The sequence below is a fragment of the Quercus lobata genome, chromosome 3 (genome assembly GCF_001633185.2).
Source record: "Quercus lobata isolate SW786 chromosome 3, ValleyOak3.0 Primary Assembly, whole genome shotgun sequence".
Taxonomy (NCBI): domain Eukaryota; kingdom Viridiplantae; phylum Streptophyta; class Magnoliopsida; order Fagales; family Fagaceae; genus Quercus; species Quercus lobata.
Genome location: NC_044906.1, coordinates 8,972,496 through 8,988,607, shown reverse-complemented (window position 1 = coordinate 8,988,607; position 16,112 = coordinate 8,972,496). Strand labels below are relative to the sequence as shown.

The 16,112-nt window shown below is 33.3% G+C and overlaps 1 protein-coding gene and 1 long non-coding RNA gene across 3 annotated transcripts; both read left to right on the top strand.

Annotated features, from left to right (window-relative positions):
* The first annotated feature begins 730 nt into the window (after positions 1-730).
* Positions 731-2,456, top strand: LOC115980250 (putative disease resistance protein RGA3). Its single transcript, XM_031102527.1, has 2 exons — positions 731-2,205; positions 2,432-2,456. Exons 1-2 carry the CDS (start codon positions 731-733, stop codon positions 2,454-2,456), a joined length of 1,500 nt encoding a protein of 499 aa, XP_030958387.1.
* Positions 2,457-2,499: 43 nt separating this feature from the next.
* LOC115982899 lies at positions 2,500-10,541 on the top strand. 2 transcript variants are annotated; one of them, XR_004089773.1, is made up of 9 exons: positions 2,500-3,561; positions 3,970-4,052; positions 4,693-5,886; positions 6,004-6,616; positions 7,000-7,086; positions 7,644-7,721; positions 7,851-7,895; positions 9,107-9,791; positions 10,131-10,541. It is a non-coding gene; the product is annotated as an uncharacterized LOC115982899 (long non-coding RNA). The 2 variants fall into 2 exon arrangements; XR_004089774.1 differs by having other exon boundaries at positions 6,042-6,616; positions 7,644-7,895; positions 9,724-9,791.
* The last annotated feature ends 5,571 nt before the right edge of the window (positions 10,542-16,112 follow it).

Genomic DNA, 16,112 nt, shown 5'->3' with positions numbered 1-16,112 from the left:
TTTGCTGTAACTGAAAACACTGTATCAAAATAATTTTTAAATGTGTGAATAGTACTATAGGACCCATTTTTAATATATTTTTTTTGAATAAAGTGACTGTGGGTCCCATGAACAGTGCATGAATAGTGCTGCTATAATTGTGAACAATAAATTTTGTCTCCCTGAAACGCGTGAAAAAAAAAAGAAAAAAAATGCTTAAATGAAAACACAGACGCCGAATCCAAACCGGCACTAAATGAGCTTAAGACTTTGTGTTCTGGATATAATAGATGAGTGTAAATTGATAACGTAGGGCCTGGACTTTGGTGGGGTCTAGATTGGGCGTCTGCGTTTACATACGCGTGTTTTTTTTTTTTTTAAGCCGTAGTTATTGACTTTTAGAGACAAAAAATTCATTGTTTATGAATAGTATATGCACTGTTCACGCACTGTGCATGCACTTTTTTTTTAAAATATTAAAAATAAGTCCCACGGTACCATTTACATATTTAAAAATTATTTTGTTACAGTATTTTCAGTTTTCAGTTTCAACAACAATAAGTTTAACCCAAATCTTTTATTGATGAGAGCTGGCTCTGCTTTTGAGATTACATAGTGGATTAGAGCGGGCCCTGCTTTTGAATTTGCTATTTGGTTTCTCCTGAATATCATCACTCAGTTCATTATCTACCTACTCTTTCACAGACTCGTATTCTCTTGTGATATCCAGCAAATTTCCCATTTCCAATCTATGGCTCGTGCTTTACTTTCTGCTATTGTGGAGCAGCTTGGTCTTTTCATTTCTTCAGAGTTCACCTTGACTGCAACTGTTAAACAAGAAGTCCAAAAGCTTGAAACCAAATTCTGTACCATCCAGGCAGTGCTCAACGATGCTGAGAAGAGGCAGCTGAAGGAGGAAGCTGTGAAGCTTTGGTTAGATAAGCTCAAACGCGTATCCTACGAGATGGACGACGTGTTGGATGAGTGGAACACTGCCATGATCAAAGAAGAGATTGAGAAACAACAAAAAGTCGAAGTAAATCCCGAAACTAGCACTGCTAAGAAGAGGAAGGTATTGCCCAACTTCAATTTCTCAGTTCCTAATTTTTTTCAGAATCGTGATATTGCTCATAAGATAAAAGAACTGAATGAAAAATTAGATGAGATTAACAAAGAGAGGGAGGTGTACGGGTTTGAATTAAGTAAGGCCATTGAAGAAGTGGTTGAGAGACCAAAAACTACTTCTTATGTTGATGTGTCTAATATTCTTGGTCGCGAGAAGGTTAAGGATGATCTAGTGAGCATCCTATTGGGTGAGGGTACTGAAAAACAAAAACGTCCCCATGTCATCTCTTTGGTGGGTATGGGCGGTATGGGAAAAACGACTCTTGCCCAACTAGCCTTTAATCATCATGAGGTGAAAGATCATTTTGAAAAAAGAATTTGGGTTTGTGTTTCCAAACCCTTTGATCAATGTAGGGTTGCCAAAGCTATCGTTGAAGCTTTGGGAGTTCATGATTCCAATACTACTGAATTGCAAAGTCTGCTAGATACAATTTGTGAATTAATTCGGGGAGAGAAGATTTTTCTTATCTTTGATGATGTGTGGACTGAAGACTATGCAATGTGGAAGCCATTCAGAGATGCACTAAAAAATTGTGGTTCCCAAAGTAGTAGAATCCTAGTCACCACACGTAAAGACAAAGTTGCGAAGATGATGGAAAGTGCAAATACGATCAAGTTAGAGGAATTGTCTGAGGAAGATTGTTGGTTGGTGTTTAGTAAAATAGCATTTGTAGATGAGGATCCTAAGCAATGTGAGCAACTAGAAGACGTTGGCAAGAAAATATCAAAGAAGTGCAAAGGCTTGCCCCTTGCTGCAAAGACTCTAGGGAGTCTCATGCACTTCAAGAAAAGTAGAGAAGAGTGGAACAACGTTTTGGATAGCAATTTTTGGGAATTAGAAGACATTGAAAGAGGACTTTTTGCACCGTTGTTACTAAGTTATTATGATTTGTCATCACCACTGAAACGGTGTTTCTCATATTGTGCTATCTTTCCAAAAGATCATGTCTTTGAAGTTGATATGTTGGTATCTATGTGGATAGCACACGGATTTGTTGAGTCAAAGGGAAATATGGAGGTGGAAATCATGGCAAGAGAATACTTTAAAAGTTTAGTCATTCGCTCTTTCTTCCAAGAGGAACATATACTTTTTGACATGAGGTATAAAATGCATGATATAGTGCATGACTTTGCACAATCAATTACTAAGAATGAATGCTTTATAATTAGTAGTGACATAGAGTCAAAATTAGACTTTAATAGTACTCGCCATTTGGGATTAGGAATTCGAAATGTATCCCAATTTCCTTTGTCCATTGATAGTGCCAAAAATCTACGCACCCTCATCATTTTTAATCAACTTGGTTATGACATACCCAATTTACAGAATTTTAGACTTTTACGAGTATTAACTTTGATAAATACTATGGAACTTCCACACACACTGGAAAATTTAATACATTTAAGGTATCTCACTTTGTTTGGGGGTATTGAGGTATTGTCTGAAACCATTTGTAATTTATGCAATTTACAATATTTGAAGATTACCAAGGATTTTGGTTCTGTCTACACAAAATTACCTCAAGGGATAGGTAAATTAATTAACTTAAGACATCTTATTGGAGAAGATTTCCTGATTCCAAGAGGGATTGGAAGATTGATTTCTCTTAGAACATTAAAATGTTTCAGCATAAGTGACGAGGATAGCAAAGGATGTAAACTCGGAGAATTAAAAAATTTGAACCACCTGCAAGGGAGTTTTGGAATACGTGGATTGGGGAACGTGATAGATGTAAGTGAGGCCGAGAATGCACAACTTAAGAAGAAGATACAACTTCGTGAAATGACACTATCTTTTAAGAAAGGGAAGGATAGAGGATGGTGGGATGATCCGGTTCCAAATGCGGTCGACCCCAATGATAGAAGAATGGAGAGGGATGTCTTAGTTTTAAATGCCTTAGAGCCACCTCAAGACTTGGAGCAGTTAGACATTCGTTGGTACCAGGGCACCACAATGTCTCCTAATTGGTTGATGTCCTTGACCAAATTGAAACTTGTTTCTATCTTTTCGGCCACAAAGTTAACGAGTTTGCCTCCTTTGGGGAAGTTCCCGTTCCTCGAATCATTAACTATAAGGAATGTGTGTAGTTTGAAACAAGTGGGTGTTGAATTTTTGGGAATAGAATCTGAAAACAAGAAAGAAGACATAAATGTATTCCCAAATTTGAAATATCTCAGGTTTGTGTGGTTGGAGGAGTTGGAAGAATGGATTGGGATTGGAGGAAAAGAAGATGCAGACTGCATTACTGTAATGCCTCGTCTTCAACGGTTGGAAATTCATGGCTGCGGAAAGTTAAAGTCACTGCCGGACTTCCTGCGTACAATTCCATTGAATAAATTGGAGATCGCTGGCTGTCCAATTATCAAGGAACGTTGCCAAAGAGAGACAGGAGAGGACTGGCGCACCATTTCTCACATCCCAATCATCGATCTTGAAGAACATTCTTATTATTTAAGGTAACTCATTCTGCTTCTTCTTCTCCTTACGTTTCATTTATTTTGCAAACAAATATTATCAATTAAATATTCTCATTTTTCTGGTAAAAATTCCCACTGAAAAAAAATTACCCACAACCTTTATTGATGAATTTAACATATTCTCATGAATTTGAGTTAGCGTAGTTTATTGTTGTTGCTTAGATTCAGTTAGCTTGTGATGTATCCAAAATTGCTTGATGGGTACAATAAATTTTCAGAAATGATTTAAAAAATAAAAGGCTGGACTTTCAGGTGGAATAATCAAATGAATGTGTCTCTAGATTTTCACTCATTTTCATTTAAATGTAAACAACTCAAAATCAAATGCCTACCTCTTTCTATTTCATTTGCAGTTTAATATTTTTATGGGTCTTGCTCATTTTTTAGATCAAGATGAAATCGTAAAAACTGCGCATGAGCAAAGTTCTTCCTCAGCTTGATTCGGCATTGCAAGTCTGAACCAGTAAAGGGTAACTTCTTCCTATTTCTTTCTTCGTCTTTTGTTGCTTTTGTCATTTGGCTGAAATATCAATTAATTATTTTCATTATCTCTCAAAAAAATCCCACCAAAGAAATTTATCAAATTTTGGCCAAACTCACAACAGGACTGTCACCAATGCTTCAATCTAGTAGGCCCACTATTTGCAACATTACCAGAATGTGTAAATGTATGGAAGATTTTTATTTATTTTAAAGAACCCAGGCTGAATGGTACTGAAACTTTACTGGTGGATTTTTATTATTGTCATATGGCCATGTTATTTTCTATTACTTAATTTTGAGTCGGATTTTTCTTGTGTCTAAACTTAATACAATCCTTGCATCTCATTGTAATTTGCTTTTCTAAGTGATACAGAAAATGCTGTCCATTTTTAAAGAACCTATTCAATTTTCACCTTATAAAATTGTCAAAAAGAAAAAACATTGCCAAGCTTCCTGTTTTTTTTCCTTCTTATGTTCTCTTTTATTGCAAGGTATATCCAAATATCATTTTTTATCTTTTGTGAGGAGATGATTTTTCTTACTGTTTTGTCCATCTATAATAACCTCATGCAAGATATTTAATTTTGTTGGCCTCATTTAAACCATACATCAAATTCTATTATGTAGGGAATTATATTTTGTGCTTGAGCAAAATTTCACACATGGATGCACTTTTGAGTAAGACCTACAGAAGAAACTCGTTCATTTTATTGTGGCAGTAAAGCTTGCATATCATATAACACATGAAAGGTTAGGTAGGTACTTGACAATCTACAACTTATGCAGCCTTCTATCCTTAATTTTGAGGGTTTGAATGTATAGTTGCTAATCTTCAGGCTTTGATGTTTCAACTTTAAAGTTTGATTTTGGATGCACATAGATTTCTTGTCTTAGTGAATAGTGATGTGTTTCTTGTCGATGAAGATGAGGAAGAGTGAGATGTACCACCAAGGGTAGAGGGCACAATTTGATAAATACTTGCTATTTGCTGCAATCCATAGTTGCCTATTTTGAAAAGGACACCATAAGAAGTGGAGAGGAGAAGATAGGACCAGTCCAAACTTCCTTGATCTAGGCACATAAATGTTACTTCTTGTATAAGCAACTCTCCCCTTTCTATTTCTTTTTATTTTTTACTCTATTGCTGCATTTGTTTTTTGTTCCATGGTCAATCATTTTATTTTCCAACCTAATAATACCCTAGGAATATTTTGCTCTCCATCAGTCTAGGAACAATACCCTAGGAATATTTAACAAAAATTGTGATTTTGAAAACACTATTTCACAATTTGAAATAAAATCTTGTTTTTAGAACATGAATTCAAATAAAATGTGTATAGAATGTGAAATAACGAGCGTGTTCCAAGACTTTCTCTTTTAACTAAACCAATTCTAATTTCCAGGTCACAATTTCCTTTGCTTTGTCCATCCCAACTGGTTTTGAATGAAGGAGGGGACCCCTTCCATCCATGCAACCATAATTGAAGTGAAAACTTTGACTAAACCAAAATAAGAGAAAGTCTAAGCACACGAACAATTTGACAACAAGTTTCACACATGTTGAGATGTTTAGTCTGTAATTTGAATGTCATTAAGTGATGATAACGGTGATTCTAGATGAAATTGATGTTGCTACCATTTTATCCTGCTAAGTGCTAAAAAATTGTAAAATTTATTTTGTAGCATTGCACCATTTGTCACCATCACATGAACCTGCATTTTTTCTCTGCAACTCAAAATCTAATACATAGCACAGTTGTGGCAAAGTGCAAGCAAAAGTGTACAAAAAATATATGCCGGACACTTTCTACGTCCCAATAGGTATATATCCTGTTTATTTATTCCTTTTATTAAAAATTTGTGTTTTTCCATTCTTCCTCCTGCAACACATGGAGTTTTAGTAGTTAGCAAATTGAATTTCTGCTGGCACTGTGACAGTTCTATTTGATGACAAAGGGTTGATGTTGCCTTGCCAGCACCAATAAAACTGTCAGAAGGAGTGAATCATTGTATCATACTAAAAATCAAAATCAAAATGGTGCTTTTACCCCTGAGAAGGTTCAAGTCCTTCAGTACTTGCAATCTCAAAGTGGGACATTTCCAGCAAGATCATTTTCACAAGATGGTTTGTGGGGTACAGCTATAGGTTTTCAAGAAAATTTGGTTCTGGCAAGAAATCTTCTTTGGAGATTTAAGCTACCTGGTGGTTTAGAAGGAAATGCCCCTTGGTTGAAACAGAGAAAGATAGTTGTGCCTCGTAAGTATGGACACAGCATTGAAAATGATAATCACTTGGACAGAGATTTTCTTGTACAACTTTGAGTTGCTGATAGGAAAATGAAAAATTATAAGGGAAAAAGAAGGCAGAAATTGGTTAAGTATGGAAATTTTTCTGGTACAGCATATGAAAACCAACATGAATATGGAAGATGGTATTCAGGGGCACCTCTTTGCAGAACAGGATTTTTTGGCCAAGGGCAAACCAGTTTTGAATCAACCACCTCTGAGCCAATCTGACTCAGCTTTTCTGCAGCCAGAATCTCCAGAGGAGGTGAGTTGTGTTTAGTGTTGCTGTCAGTTTGTTATTTTTAGAATTAATCTGTAGATTTATTATTATTTAAGTTGTTGTGCTATGATTGTTCAGTAGCTCCATCTCTCATTATCTTTAACAAATACATCAGCTTGCTAATTGTGCTTTTGCTGCTATTTTACTGTCGCTATTTTTGTGAAAATTGAAATACTGGTTGTGGATGTGTGGAGTAAGAAATTAGCTTAGAGAAATCCCTGTAAGAACAACAAAGGGGAAAAAGCATGGGAAAGGTTGAGGTTGCCTTGAAGTTTCTTTCAAGATCTTAATGTTCAAAGTTAATCTTTTTCACCCACTGTCTGTAACATATGAATAATGTTTCACTTGGTATTTTGTGATTTATTTAGGCCCAGGTTGCACTCCTTCTTGCTAGGTCCAATTTGTTGATTACTAGGGATATAGAGTGGGCAAATCTTATGCTTGGTTTTGAGCAGGTAATTCATTTTCCTTATCATTATCTTTTTCTTGTTTGTCTTGATGCTGATTTTGGAGCACATGTATATCTATTAAATACTGTGTATGATACATTTAGGATGCCAAAACATTACTCTTTTATTAATTGATTTATTTGTTGTCTTTCACATAATTCACAAGACCCTGAGCCAAGTTTAGGATGTTGGTAGTGTGATGCCAAGAGCCAAATGTTTGATCTAATGGTTGACGAGGTAGTGTTTAATTGGAACCTTTAACTGGCCCTGGTTTCATTAATGAGTTTTGCAACCATGGTTTGTGGACACAACTTTAATTGTCTGCTTGTATGCTTTGCTATTTGATATTTTCAATTTGGAGTAATAGTTTTAGAGTAAGGATCAAGTTACACCTAGTGTAACTTTTGGATATTACACCATTAATTAATATTTTATTGGATCAATATTTTGAAAATTCAACGGTTGCATTATGATAGTAGAATCTATTTTCTCTCTCTTTTGAGCATTTCATTTTTCATTTTCTTCTTTTTACATTTATTTTCTTTGCTTTGTTGTATCTTTAGATTCTTTACTCTCAATTCTATTTGGTGGAACTGTTGGAAAACCGGTATGCAATTGTAGATGTGTGCTACCCCCAGTCAGTGAGTAATCAATCTAACTCCTTTCATTCTCCTAAATTTTCGCTACACACAATTATCTTTCAAACAAATGGGCTCATTATTTTACCCATTGAACAATTTCCCAATTCCTGATACTCTGTTGTTTTGCAGCCTGTAGGTTTTTTTCGTGAGTAAAGTAATCTCATTGCCAGACAGGTATATTCCTGATACTCTGTTGTTTTGCAGCCTGTAGGTTTTACCACTACACTCTTCATTTTTAAACATTTTTTGTGTGCACAATATATATAATACATTTGGTGTCTACTTCATATTGACTATAAAAAAAAAAATTCTAATGTCATCCTTTAAAATCAACATGAAGTTTGATGTTATATCATAATAAAACAGAAGTGTACGTGTCTCATGGAAGATGATTTCATTGTATTTTTCCATATCAATCTCATCATGTGGACTAAGACGATGTTAATTTATACTATCAATATAATCTAGGGATCCTTCATTTTTATTTTTTATTTTAAAAGGGTAAATACATAACTTAAGGCACGTATAAATAGATTGCTCCCATATCGAAATGGTGTTTGGTATCTCTACAAAAATGTTCATTCTCTGTTTTTGGGGCAAAAAATGCATTTTTCATTACCCGTTGGATGTTTGGTATCTCTATTATGTTGTAAATTTAAAAATGAATTTCCCCTAACCTCTCCAAATAAGTAAAAATGAAGTCCTATATATTTCTGGTCCATTGGTTTAAGCTACTACATGGCATTCCCTTTGTGTGGAGTCCTGCTTGACAAGACTAATGATATTGCTTCACCGATATCATTTTGGTTTAAGACTAATGATTTAGACAAAAAGCTGTCTAAAGTCCAAGTTTTGGTTTAAAATGATTGAGACGCCAACTGGCATCATCCTTTATAGTCAAATTAAGTTAATTGGCTTGTACTTCAGTGTACTGTGTTTAGAGTCGTACTCTATTATAAAGAGAATTTGTTCTATATTTAGCTAAATATCTTCAAATCTGTCTTCTCATACTTAAGAAAGGGGGAACACAATCTAAAATTCTAAATCCATGAGAAGGAATACTTAGCTGAGGCACATGAATCCGTGCATTATTTCTTTTCAATGTACTTTTCATTGCTGTTGTGGATGGTGTTATTTATGACTCCAAAGCATTCAAGAATGCTTGAAGTAGTGCTTGCCAAGCCAAAAGGTTTGCAATGCTTGTTCCACCCAAATATTCATTCCTTCATGGTACAAACTACAATTTTCAAGGGGCCTTGTAAATCCCATCTTATCCTTCAGGTTGTATTAGTAATATAGTTAGAAGCTGAGATTTTTTTTTTTTCTTTAAGCCTGTTGGTTGATTTTAAGATGAAAAACTTTCTTTTTGGCTTGATAATGAGAAGATTGGTGGAACTCTAATGGCACCAGATGGATTTGAAGCATGGTCGCCAAAAACTAGTACGCAAGAGAGTCTGATCTTCATACGTATCATGTGATGTTATTGCACAGGGTTGGTCTTATAGATGGCAGATGAGAGAAATGGTAGAATATTCATGGCAGGCATGACAAATTGAGCCTTTTTTATTTCTAATTATACCTCGTTAATATTGACATCCTATATTAATGGAATAAATATTGATAATGCTTTAAGATGCAAACAAAAGTAGCTTGAAATTAATTTTGGATGTTAAACTCTGTAGTTCTTTCATTGAAGTTTTTAACTATGCCAGCCATAAGTTTTGCCTCTAGTTCTGATTTGAAAGTAAGGGGACTTGAGCTAAGATCAGCCCCAAGTTTATTTTCAATTCGATCATTTTCAAAATATCCATTTAGAATTGGTTAGCATAAAATCACTTGTTGATAGTTCCAACACGGATGGAATTCAATAATTTGAAAATATACAATTCATTCATATACACTGGCATATTATTCCACAAGCTCTCAAATCCTAGTTCTTGTCTCCCCTATGTATTTACTATTCTAAAAAGTTCACACTTTTGGGCTTATACCTTCGATGCAGGTGATGATTGTATTGGAAAACAATGTGGATATAAGGAATGTTACATGCAGCCAAAGTCATGGACTTAGGTTATTCACTGCTTGATTCTTATTTTATTTGCTGAAAATATAGTCTGCATTAAAATTGCAAGTTGTAAAAAAGTCAACCTACAAAAATACTACCATTAACATACGAACACCCAAGGGTCATCACTTTTGGGTTTATATGCACTTTTAGTTATATAATAGAATGTGATGTAATAGAAAACTTCATTGTTTGTCTTTTCTCCATTCTAGTATAAAATTCAGAGGTTACCAGTCTAAATATAGGGATCAATTTGCACAAATTTTAATCCACTTTTGTTTAATTAAGTGGCAAAAAATCTGTCACTAGTCCCTTTCTCTGACTGAATCCTTGTACCTATGCAGCATTTGGCAGTCTTAGCAGAGATAAATCCCGAGCCAGCATTTCAAACAGTGAGGGACTCAATCATCAAGCACTCTACTGATGTTCGGATTCCAAACATAGCAAGTTGGCTCTGGTGTTGTATCCAAAGTGACCTATTTAAAACCCAATTATTTAAACCAATACTACTGCCTCTGTGAAAAGTGCCCCAATCATACCTTTTCACTTACCATTTCTGATGCATCATACAAGAACATGTATGGTGCTTGTGACATAAGAACCCTGCCTATGCACAATTCAAAGACACGCAGAAATGTTACAATTCTGGGAGTTGCATTGCTTCCTGCCCAAGGATAGAAACATATGAATCCATTTTTCAGGAAAGCTTATGGCAGTATACACACAAGAACTCGTCCACTAGTTTCCTGTTTGTTCCAGATGTCCAAAAAAGCCAGCATGAGTAGAAGACGATTATGGTGATCAGTGTTAAACAATTAGTTGTAATTATGTCAAGTTGATTTTGTGATTGATTAAAGATCTTTGGGGTCAGGCTTCTTTCTAAGGTCAAGGTTCAAATCTCAACCCGCAGCATTTTTAGAATATGTCTTTCTATGAGTTGTTTGGGAATTGATTTTTTTTTTTTTTTTTTTTCTTTTGTGGAAAATATATTTGCTTATTTACTGAAGAACCAAAAAAGACTGGTTGGTAATGTTTCAGAAATATCGTTTGGAAATGCAAATCCAACTCATGATGCGAGGATTACTTTTCTTGTTGGTATAATTGTCTTTTTTGGACTTATTGATGAATATGAGTATATAGCCCTTTTCAGTTGGCATATTTTCACTTGATGAGTGAATTGTCAATGAGAGTATGTAGTTGTGTAACATATTCATGGGAGGGGGTGTATTTGGATTCATTGTCAAAGACCAGGGATATTTTCTTCATTCAATGAGAATATCTGTGTAGCAATAGTTATCAAATTGAACTGATGCTTAAGTATTGCTACAATTGGTGCATGCTAGACTTCTATATAATATCTAAAAGATGAATAGTAGCATTTATTATTATTACGCGCTTGTTAATTCACATCATCGTAGCATTTTGGTTCATTTTGGTTATTTCAATAATTTTGGATTAACTAGGCCTTAAATTAATTTTTTTTATAAGTTGCTTTTTCAGATTGGGGCTTAAAAATTCTTTTTCTTTTTTCCTTAATTTTTAGGTTGGAAAATATGAAATTTTATTCTTATTGCGCCAAACTCTTTTGTTTTGGGTTAAAAAAATACAAACAAAATAGATATTAGAAGTTAGAGATATGAGCCTAAAAAAGTAATAAACATGTTAAATATTCACTAGATTACATTAAAATTCAAATTCCAATAATATAGACATTATACTTATTTTTGAAAAAAAAAAAAATGTTACAATTCTAAACATATATAATAATTTAAACTTAATATAACGTGTTACATATGTTCCATGGAATGAGGATGTGCATTTTTTGTTTAATATGTTCAAATTAGTCAATTGATCATGGTATATTTTTAAAAAATCTTTTTAATAACATCTTCTCTATTTATATTACATTTTTCATATATATAAAACTTATAAAAATTGAAAATAATTATTTAATTTATGTATCGTTATTGAATTCAAAATACACTATTTAACTTATAAATTTTATATTATATTCTTATAAAATACTTATATTACATTTTTATATATATTGCGTGGATTTGCGACTAGGGACAGTGGGACAGTGTTTATGCATTTATGTTTAAGTTGAAAAAAAAAAAGAAGGAAAAAAAGAGAATACAAACTTTGTCAAAAAGTTTGGCATGCGGATACTTAGAGAATGAAGTGAGAAGGATTTGAGAATGTGGAAGTGACTTCACTTAGATGGCACGGAACTTGAAGTGCAAAGAATATGTTGATGTGGTCTCTCTCTCTCTCTCTCTCTCTCTCTCTCTCTCTCTCTCTCTCTCTATTATCTACAAACTGTGTAAAATAGGACAGAATGGGTGGGTGGTGCACCAATAGTTATAGAAGGCTGCTGTTAATGTTTTCCCCATTTAGAGAAGAAAAATTGACTATTTGTTGCATTTTGTATTAAAATAATGAATAATTCTAGCATATTTAGTATCATGATTGCTGGGGTACACAGCGAGGTTTTTTTCAACCCAACCCGTTAAGGTCGTGTTATACTTGAATGTTTCATCTCTTGTAAAAAAAATTAGATTTTTATGAACTATTTAAGTTTTTTTTTTTTATTAATAAATTATTACAATTCACATAATCTATATATATATATATATATAAAACCGAAGCCTTTGCTGGTACCACAATTTTTCACGTCAGCACAATATTTAAAAAATAAAAAATAAATAAAAATTATAACTCCTCAAAACCCTAGCAACCTTACCCCTCTCTCAAGTTAAGAAATATAAAGTCACGGTTTCTGCAAACTCTCTCTCTCTCTCCAGACGTAGGAAGCCCTAAAGCATTCAAGATCTATAAAACCCTAGCAACCTTACCCCCCCTCAAGTTAAGAAATATAAAGCCACGGTTTCTGCAAACTCTCTCTCTCCAAACGTAGGAAGCCCTAAAGCATTCAAGATCTACAATGCACGGTATAGATTTTAGCTTATAAAGTTCAGCTTTTGTAAGGTTAGTTTTGTTTATATATTAATTAATATATAGTACTTTGTTCACCATTGAATACTCTCATATAATCAATTTCCAATTCAGTGTTCAAGAATTAAACCAAAATTCTAACTGCTCTATCATAAAATATTATTATTAGTATGAATTTTATGGAGATGCGGTGTTCAAGAATTAAACCAAAATTCTTTTAAATTATCTATAATATTTTGTCCTTTGAAAATTTTATCTCTTTGATTTTAGTATATTGTGTTTCTTAAGCTATAGAGAGATTTTCTTTGGTTTCTGCAAACTCTCTCTCTCTCTCCAGATGTAGGAAGCCCTAAACGCATAGTATAGCATTCAAGATCTACAACCCACGGTATAGATTTTAGCTTATAAAGTTCAACTTTTGTAAGGTTAGCTTGTTTATATATTTAGTCCTTACGTTTAGGTTTAGTTTAGGTTTAGGTTTTAAGAGATTTATATATTACTACTATGTGGCTGAATTTCCCGTGACATCAGTTTTATATTTTTAACCAAATACATCAGGAAAGTAAGAGAAGGCGCATAAATATTTAGTCCTTAAGTTTAAGTTTAGGTTTAAGTTTTAAGAGATTTATATATTACTACTATGTGGCTGAATTTCTCGTGACATCAGTTTTATGTTTTTTTTTTTTTAATTTGTTTTATGTAAGGTTAATTTGTTTACATCAGTTCTTTGTCTCAAAGATAAGGCTTTTAATATATCCCTTGCAAGCACACATGAACTTAAATTGTCTTTTAATATATGCATACTTTATTATTTTCTAATAGTTTTCCCGTGCATCGCACGGGTTAGCGACTAGTATATCTAAATTATATTCCGAAACTAATCTAATTCTCAAAATACCAAAAAATGAATTAAACTAAAATATTAAAATAAGGTTAATATATATATATATATATGTGTGTGTGTGTGTGTGTGTGGTGGGTTGGGATAGATCAAATAAGTGAGTTAAAAAAATAGAAATAAAAACAATCAACCCAAATCCAAGACTCAAAATAAAATTTCAACCCAATCCACGAAAACCAACCCAAGGTGTCGATTTTGTTAGATTGGTGGATTAGATGCACACCCTTAATATCATGCTTTAAAAAAAAATAATAAAAAATAAAAAAAATAAAAAACCAAATATCTTCTGGGTTATACAACCAAAGAATGACTTGATGGGCAAAGCAATTCAGCCAAACAAATGACCTCACAAGTTAGGAAGAGCAATCATACCCAAACAAACAAACAAAAAAAAAAAAGGTAGTTAGGAAGGGGAAAAGTACAAAGAAAAAATGGGTTATTGAAAAACTCAGTTTTCCTCTTTTTGGAGTCACCACCTCACCAACTCCCCCCCCCCCCCCCCCCCCTCACAAGAAGAAGGGGAAATTATATTTTGAACCTGAAAATTGCAAATGTAATGTAACAAATTAAATCTTAAAGTTTTTAAAAGTAACAAATTAAATTCCAACCCATTTAAATAGAATGAAATTGTGTTCGGGGTTTAATATGGAATCAAGTTTTTTTTTTTTTTTTTTGAATGAGATATGGACTTAGGGTTTCATTTGTTACCTTTTCAAATCTCCGAGTTTAATTTATTACATTTGAAACTATAGGAGTTTAATTTATTACACCTATAAATAGGAATCAAAATAGTATAATTTTACCATAAATGTACTATAGCAACACAAGCCACACATAAATGTTCCTCATTACAAGTGGTCAATTTGTACCATAGCAATCATCTTTGGTCAACTTTCGTAATAACTGTCACATAAAGGCAGGGAACAAAAAAAAAAAAAAAAAAATAGAGCAGACTTATTTTTGGACTTTTGACTAGATGAAGAGGAAAATGCTATTCTTGGTGACTGATTTTTTTGATTGAGGTCAAAAAAGGTTATACCACTTCATGAAGTGTGTGAGGACTCGTGTGTAAGGGCACATTTGCCTAAGTGATTGAGACAGAGAGAGATTTCACATAAGCTAGTGCTTAGGAAATAGGAAGTGGTCACCATGCTTCAATACCATAAAGACGACATATTATTCACATAAAAAAATAATCCAATACTATCACTAATTATTCACCTAAAAAAAAAAAAAATCTCTTATATTTAAAAAGAAGACAAGCTTTTCTTATAAAAGACTTCCAAAAAAAATTTCCAGAATAATGTGAAGGCTTTGTTATCAATAATTGACATTTTTGCAGCAACCTCAAGCGATAGATCTAATAGTAATGTGACAGACTAGCTAATTTAAGAAACCAAGAATAATTTGAATCTTTTAAATGAAACTAGGGAATGCATACCTTAGAGGCACAATTCAATAATTAGGTACAAATTTAATGCCCATGAAGAATCTAAAAGCTATCTAGAGCAGTAGAGCACAAATCATACTCTAAACAGACAAACATGTAAGGTGACCATGGTTGATCAGTCCCTAGCATCAACATGGTTGGGGGTGCTACATATATATGCCAAACCCACAAGCATAACTGACCAAATCAATCTACATACAATTATCTAAAATGGCAAGGGACACTGCTTGCAAGTGAAAATTCAGTTTATAAGCTTATTGCTTCAAAATCATAGGATCATGCAAAACTGGCTTCATGTTCCAGGTAAGTTACTAACACAATAAAATTCTCCTGGAATTTAATTTCCATAGTAATAGATGTATTTTTTGATTAAATAAGTTTTCAATGTAAGCTATGTCTATGAGTTTCCTCATGAACTATAATTAAACAGTCCAATGACTTAATGATTAATGAAGAAACCGATCATAGCATGGTTAAAATTCACTAGGAGAACAAAATGTAAAAGTGAACAATTTTTTTGGCCCAAAATGAAGAATTGAGTCACATCCAATGGTCATGACTTTGTTCTCTTTATGTGAGTGTCTTTGCCTCAAATATATCTAAGTTGGAAGACTACACAAATAATAATGGAGAACTCGGTTGTGGAACACATCCAATGGTCATCGTTAATCTAATGGTAATTGAATGGTAATTCCAAAATCTGTGGGTGCACTATTGCTTTAAGTAATTCCAAAATCATTATTATTATTATTATTATTATTATTATTATTATTATTACTTTTTTTTGTTATGGCCATTGTCATATATGGCAGCAGGATTTTCGATTGAAATCGATTTGCTCAGACCCTTATTAAAAATTTTGGATCCACTGACAATTTATTCACCAATACGTTTAGTTGACCTATGTCAATTGTGGATGTTCAACTTTAAACAAGAACTATTATCAACCGGTTGCTAAGCCTGATGATATATTACCACTACTATGAAATGAATGCTAAAAGGTTCAAGCCCTATTTTCTA